We start from the raw sequence: 7,129 nt of genomic DNA, 5'->3' as shown, positions 1-7,129 counted from the left end.
CTAATATATCTTCTATTCTATTAGTATTTAGAGTTATATTAGTAGTATTTACTTCTTTACTATTAGTTAGAGTTCGTTTAATTCTAGGACTTAATAAATTAACTTGATTTTTTATAACTTTATCTTTTATAATATAAGTAATTAAATGTCTATATTCTTTTAAATTAATAGATCTTTTAAAGTATTTATTAGTTAGTTTTTTTAAACTATTACTTAAAGTAGTACTAGATATTACTCTAACTAAAATACTATACTCTACCGTTATAAGGGTAGAGTTTTTGCTCACCAAATAATATTTCAGAATGGCTAGGTAATTTTCAGAATAGGTAGGGTGGAGTTTAAGTAGGGTGGAGTTTCTAAAAACCCATAGAATTACGCTAAATTCGAGTATGTTATAGAGTGAATTTTTGTGAGTAAGATTGATATGAAGACCATACCAAACAGAGGCCGTGTTGACATAGTATATGTGATAGAAGTGCATATAGCAGGTTTAAAGTTCTATAGTATATAGACGTAGAACAAGGGGATGTAGGCAGCCTATGTGGCCTAAGCGTTTAACAGGCAAGGCGCGGATTCGCGGAGAAGGCAAGGGGTAATATTACGAGGGTTTGCTATTGTAGTACAGCCCGTATACGTTAGATCAGGGGAAATGCATATGTAGTAGGATATTTGAGGGTAGGAAGAAGACAATCAACTTATTTTCAACCCATTTTTAACCCGATTTGCACCAACAGGAGCCACACAAGACGGAGGAGTCCACGGGAGGCATAGAGTATTTCCACTATTTAGATAAGTAGTAGATCATCATTTGCAAAGAGTGCTAGTACGCCGTGTGGCTATAGGAAGTCTAGAGCCATTTATAAGGCAAGCAACACTAGGTCCCATTACACTAAGCCCGAGCCATTACAGTAGAGGTACAAGAATAGCTAGGGGTAGTTTACAACAAGACCGATTTGGTTATTCCGCCATATATCTATGGGCCCATTACCGAATTGCTATTATACACCGACGGATTGCAGTGCCGTGTAGAGCCTAAGAGGTGTTCACAGATATTCCGTGATCAGAAGACAATACAAAAACATTAGAGGGAAAAACACTAGTGGTCCATTAAAGGCAAAGGCGGAAGGCTACAATCCACCGACAAACCAAGGATCTAGCGACAATTAAAATAGAACACTAAGAGAGTATATTGCTAGCGGTTTTTCCCTAGCCGGTATAGATCCTAGTACATTGAGATCCGAAATCTAGATGAAGTACGACCCGAGTAGGTACACGCGAGTACTAAGGAGGCAGTATAGGCCCGAGCGTGGAAGTAGGCCAACGAATATTAGGATCGGATGTAGAAGGAGAGCAGTAGTCAGATCCAAAAGGGTGAGAAGGACGAAGTTAGCCTATGGTTAAAGCGGACGGGGTGGATTAAATATTTGGAGGGGTGCAATCCAGAGGATTTATTATAATCCATTCGAGAGCCTAATACCGACGAGGAGGACGAGCCCGAACCCATCGCAGCCGCCGTTTAGCAGGCCATGTCCGACGTCGCTACACAGAGCTAGGCCACCGTCGAACGTAGTGGAGTGATGTTGCGATTAGAGGCCATACGGACGGAGATGTACTAAACGCGGTACTACCTATTGCAGCCGTATTAAGACGCCAAATCCATTAAGGACCGTTATCGTAGTTAGTAGCAGATGTTGATGTTTTTCGTGCGCACGCAGCAGCCACATGAGTGGAGGAGTCCCGCGTATCGATTTAGTAAGCGACAGGCCAAGGCATTTCGAGAGTTGATCGCCGTAGTAGAGGTAGTAGTAGAGGAAGAGGAGGAGGAGGTAGAGGGGGAAGGTTAAGAGCAGGACAGCGAGGATGAAGATAAGAATAGCAACCTATCCGAGTTAACGAGTAACAATCCACCGCCATTGACTAAGATCTAAGTAGCGTGTTTGGCGTTTTACGTGGAATTGTTAAACTAACGCATCCACAACCGCGAGTATGATATGGCATTAGTGTGTGCCATGGCCGTGTTAGGCGTCTATCCTACACGTAGTAGATTCCGCGATCCCGAGTCATATCCGCCGATTTTGTCTACTATCATTAAGGTAGCGCATTTCATAGTGGTCTAGACGGCCGAGGAGTTAACGCCGTCGATGACAGACAACGATGAGTTCAGTCCGTGTAGTAGCCCATGTGATTTCGACGATAGCAAGTATAAGAGCAACGATAGGGGGAGTACCCCGATCCGTCGACGTTAACCACTATAAAGCAGTTTCGAATAGGTCTAGAAGATAATGGACGCGTTCATGGTGCGCGGCACAGGCAGTCCTATCTAGTAGTTATTAGATTTACGGACATACAGGTTAAAGATCTATTATAACACGTCCGCTATTAGCCACGTTAATTAGAAGGACAAGTACACGTTAGAATACAAGGCGTTACGGTTCAGCATAGATCAGTTCCGCGGCATGGTGCATTAGTTGTGCGCATCCGTGCAGTAGGCGTTGACGGAGGACGTGTTATTAATGTAGGACTTAGGGTTTTAGGGTTAGGGGTCCATATGCAATGTTATCCTGACTGCTACAGGGATTACGCTCTAACCCGACTCCGCCGGTCTGCCTGTGGGCTCGTCGCAAAACCGTACCTCGAAAGGCGGCCTACTCTCCCTATTGGATGTCACCTTTGTAGTGCGAGCCTTCGCTTTCCCGCGCCATCGGCATCCGATCAGATCATCCATCCGTAAAAGCGATCCTTCCTGGTTCGCATCCCTTCCTACCAGCGTCGAACGCTTCGAATCCTCGCAGACTCCCCAATGGTCTAACAATGCAGCCCCGTCCAGATCCTGCCCGCATCATACTAGCGTCGAACGCTTCGAATCCTCATCAAATTCCCCAATGTCCTGCAGCCAGTCTTCCCCAAATTTCAATCTGATCATCGCCGCCGCGGTCGGAGAGCCATCACAATCAGCAACAATGTCCTCAGCGGACCGCATCCGCATCCAGAACAAGGCCGTCCTTAATGGTCCCCCTAGGAAGTCCGATCGATGTGCACTAATCAGCTTACCCAATGACAAGTATTTCTAATGCCCGCTGTCATACACGGGCCCATCAGCGGGGATGAAGTCAAGGTAGCCGCAACGACAGCTTCTGTAAATCTTCCACTACCAGTTTATTCTCCCCTGTGGTAGAGAGTGAGGACATACTTTCCAGCTGCTATCAGTCTAGGTAAGGTTCCGAGAAAGGTCTAATCTGGTCGTGGCATGCCAGTCTCCCTATCTCGCCAGTCCTTCTGCCGGGTTCGTATACAAGGGGGCTAATCTTGTAGAGTGCGGGGTCTCTAACTGGCGTGTGTGTCGTCACATACCAATCGAGGGTGTCGATCCGGCGGCATCAGGCAGCCGCATAGATTTGCGTCATTGCAGACAGTGAGTCATATTCCGTACCGACTATCCGCGGGAAATATAGGAATTCGTATAAGGCAGCTCGGAGGCCAGGCGGCCTTGTAGGCGTAGATTTTCGTCATTACAGACAGGCTTAAAAGCAGTAGATTTTCGTCATTACAGACGGGCTCGAAGGCAGTAGATTACCGTCGTTACAGACCATAGATTTTCGTCGTTGCAGACAGGCTCAAAAGCAGTAGATTTTCGTCGTTACAGACAGGCTCAAAAGCAGTAGATTACCGTCATTGCAGACCATAGATTTCCGTCATTGCAGACCGTAGATTTCCGTCGTTGCAGACCGTAGATTTCTGTCATTGCAGACTTAGTTTAATGTCTTTGCGGACAGAGGGTTAGGGTAGAAGGAAAGAAAGTCATAGATTAGTAAGAAGGTAGGTAGAGAAGGGTTACGCATCTAAGGCATGAGCATTAAAGCAAGTAGAAGAGTAACGCCGACGCAGAGCCTGGTCCACTAGACGTAAGATCTGGATTGCGCGGTTCAGCCCTTGCACCCCTAACTAGTAGTCCACCACCGTAAACCTCCCCTCCGTCCTCAAGTTCCCCTCGAGCCGTCGCTTCACTCTGCGCTGCGAGGCGGACAGGTACGTCAGCGTACCAAAGCACGGACACTCCTCGTCGCCACGGCGGAACGGGCGGTCCACAAGGGTGCAGCAATGTCGAAGGCCATGGCCAAACACCCCCCGTCGATACTAGAACAGTAGACGTTGCTCCGACAAGGGCGCCGTTAAGGAGATGTCCGCGTGCCGTAAGCCCGTGACCTGGCGAGTGGTAAAGGGTATGATCGCCGTCAAGTGAGCATCCTTGCTCTGCCGTTCGATTACCTCGCCCTCTCGATCTATTAGGTACTTGTCTAAGGACGGTCGCGGGCATTCCGAAAGAGGCCGTCCCGCCTGCCACTCCTAATACCACGGGCTGTTCCGCAAGGCATGGCCAAAGGGCGTACACGGCTTCGAGCTCAAGAGGCGACGCAGGGGATTGTCTAGCATCGTACGGTCTAGCTGCCATTGGAATGCGGTATGGAGGTGCAGATAGCGGTCCTCTAGGTAGGCGAGGCCGAGGAGATTCGCCGTCATTCGGTAGCGTCCATGTGCGCTGGCGACCCAACCGATCAGGTCCTTCCACCCCGCCGTCCGCTTCACCCATTGCTTCCGGGCATCCGGGTCGGATTGATACTAGGCATGGATCAACGGGCCACCATACTCAAACATCGGCGCGAGGTATTGCCGGTACACGCGGAGGCGATGAGTAACACCCCATGCATCCGAGGCGAGGGTGAGGAATTTGGCGTGGCCGAGGGCGGCGTCGATGCGGGCGGTGAGGTAGGTAGCCTAGTCGACCCCCGTGCTCCGTACCGGAAATCCGAGGTAGCGGTAGGTGTCCACTCGAGGGATCTTATCCGGGCCGAGCGTCAGAGGATCGGGGTTCGGTCTCGCCGTCAGATAGCCACACTTAGCCACGTTCAGCTCTATGCCGTTGTCCCGCGCCCATTGGAACACTAGATCCACCTAGGGCTGCAGGTCCTAGCCCGGCCGCGCGAGGAGCGTGCCGTCGTCGGCGTAGAACAGGGCCCGAGGGATAGTGGGGTCCGCGCCGTGGTTCAGCCGCCGGAGCAGGTCATCCACGAACAGATTGAACAGACACGGCGAGATAGGGGAGCCCTAGAGCACGCCCCGCGTCCGAGGGAACGGGCGGGAGGTCTAGCCATTGGCGAGGATGCGAGAGGAGAGGCCGAGGCAGTTTAGGCTAGCGAGGAGGGACTAGATGGTCGCAGGGCAGCGGCGACGCCGGAGCATCTGTAGGAGGAGGGCGTGCGGGACCACGTCAAAGGCGGCGCGGAAGTCGAGGAAGACGACGGCGTCGACGAGTTTCGCACTTAAGAGGAGATGCATCGCCGCGGCGTGGGTCAGCGTCGAGTACGTCCGGCGAAATCCTGCCTGCGTCGGATAGACCGCCGCCTAGCCTTCGTCGTCGAAGGCGGAGAGGAGGACGGCCTCGAACACCTTGCGGAAGATGCAGATTAAAGTGATAGGGCGGACATTGGCGATGGTCTTTGGCTTCTTCGAGTCCTTGATCACGAAGCAGATGTCCGCCACGTTCTAGGCCGCCGGCGTCACCCCCGTCTCCTAGCAGGCGGTGTAGAGATAGGTGAGGCGGTCGAGGAAGGCGGTATCGACTAACGCCTTCACTAACCGGATATGGACCCTATCCGCCGCACAGGCCTTCGCCCCCAGCTGCTGGCGAATTTCGGCGCGGATCGCAAAAGGGGTGAAGGGATTCGGCGGGTCCGGTTCGGTGGAGGAAGGAGGGGTTAGGGGTAAAGGGAAACGGGGTTCTGCGGTGAAGCGCTGTTATAAGGCGTCGACCGCCTCTTAGATCGCATCGCCGCCAGTAGTGGTAGGAAGGAGGGGTTCATTGTCTCGGTCCGCAGCCATGGCCTGTCGTATTAGGCGTACCGTCGCCGTCGCAGATGGATCGGCGGCTACCGTCGTCTTCGTAGATGCCTTCGATGCCTTTGTCGATGCGGGAGGTGATACCTTGGTCAATGCAGGAGGGGATGCCTTAGTCGAGGGTTTAGTCGGTACCCGGCCGAGGACGTCTGCACTCACACTCTGACAGTCGTCGACGAGGGCGTCGTAGAGGCCGTGGACGTCTATCGAGACTAAGGGCCGCGGAGGGAGGCGCCGCCACGACGCCTATACTCGCCTCTAGGTCATCGGATTAGCGAGGCGATGGGTCCAGAAGCGGAAGTGGGAAGGAGCGGACAGGGTGGCGTCCTAGGCAATCGGCAGCTAGAGGTGGAGGGTGTATCCATGGTCCGTATCTAGGCCTAGGCTCTTGTTGTCGACGAGGTGTAGGAGCGGCGAGGCCGCGCTTCGCGACCACACATGGTCCGTCGTCGGCTCCGGCCATAGGCGTTTCTTCGGGATCGGGCAGGCGTCGGTCCGAGCAGGTAGGCGGACGAGGCCGGTGTCTTGTTGCCATTAGACCACCACTTCCCCACGGGGTTTCGGCGTGGCCTACTAGTATCGCAGGCTGAAGTGGATGTTGAAGTCGCCGAGGACGACATCGGAGGCGGCGAGGCCAGCAAGGGCGGTATAGACTTGGTCGGGTGGCAGGGTAGGCGGGAGGTAGACGCCCGAGATCTGCCAGCTATCGATTCGGATCGTGATAGCCGTCTCCTCCACCGTCACCACCTCCTCGATACGAGACGCCACCGCGGCGGACGCTAACACACACATCCCTCCCTTGTACCGCGATCCCGTCCGCTCTACCGGCCTCACCGTCGCCGCCACCGTCGCCTGCGCACGGGAGTAGCTCGGCTAACCGATATACTAGGTCTCCGCGATCTATACTAGGTCGAAGACGTCCCGCTCGACCCATCGTCGCAGCTCTTGCCAATTCTCCTCATTTAGGCCACGGCTGTTGACATAGCCGACGCGTAGGTAAGGCATAGCGGGAGGCGGGTCAGAGTCGGGGTAGCGTCGGGGCCGCCATGCGCCGAGGTCTCGAGGGCGCGAGAACGCTTCCGCTCGCTATCGCCGCCTCGCCCTTTCCTATCTCCTTTGGCGCCTCGCCTTAGGGTTAGGGTTTAGGGTTAGGGTTAGGGTTATAGGGTTAGGGTTAGGGTTAGGGTTAGGGTTAGGGTTAGGGTTAGGGTTAGGGTTAGGGTTAGGGTTAGGGTTA

General features: G+C 53.0%; 3 protein-coding genes across 3 annotated transcripts; 1 reads left to right on the top strand and 2 right to left on the bottom strand.

Moving 5' to 3' along the window:
- Positions 1-1,685: 1,685 nt before the first annotated feature.
- Positions 1,686-1,844, top strand: BDY17DRAFT_255096 (uncharacterized protein; the record flags this gene model as incomplete). The annotated part of the gene is made up of 1 exon (XM_033731495.1): positions 1,686-1,844. A coding segment is annotated over one exon (159 nt), but the record flags the coding sequence as incomplete, so codon positions are not given.
- Positions 1,845-3,711: 1,867 nt separating this feature from the next.
- On the bottom strand, positions 3,712-4,897 carry BDY17DRAFT_191080 (uncharacterized protein). Its single transcript, XM_033730009.1, has one exon. It carries the CDS (start codon positions 4,586-4,588, stop codon positions 3,854-3,856), a length of 735 nt encoding a protein of 244 aa, XP_033586920.1. The 5' UTR covers positions 4,589-4,897; the 3' UTR covers positions 3,712-3,853.
- A 1,568-nt stretch (positions 4,898-6,465) lies between these two features.
- On the bottom strand, positions 6,466-6,897 carry BDY17DRAFT_326258 (uncharacterized protein; the record flags this gene model as incomplete). Its single annotated transcript, XM_033737483.1, has 2 exons — positions 6,466-6,744; positions 6,799-6,897. The coding sequence occupies 2 exons, from the start codon at positions 6,895-6,897 to the stop codon at positions 6,466-6,468; spliced, it is 378 nt and encodes a 125-aa protein (XP_033586919.1).
- Positions 6,898-7,129: the final 232 nt, after the last annotated feature.

This window comes from Neohortaea acidophila, assembly GCF_010093505.1.
Source record: "Neohortaea acidophila strain CBS 113389 unplaced genomic scaffold BDY17scaffold_9, whole genome shotgun sequence".
In the NCBI taxonomy this organism is placed as follows: domain Eukaryota; kingdom Fungi; phylum Ascomycota; class Dothideomycetes; order Mycosphaerellales; family Teratosphaeriaceae; genus Neohortaea; species Neohortaea acidophila.
The sequence above is the reverse complement of the archived record's forward strand: the minus strand, read 5'-3'. Positions and strand labels throughout refer to the sequence as shown.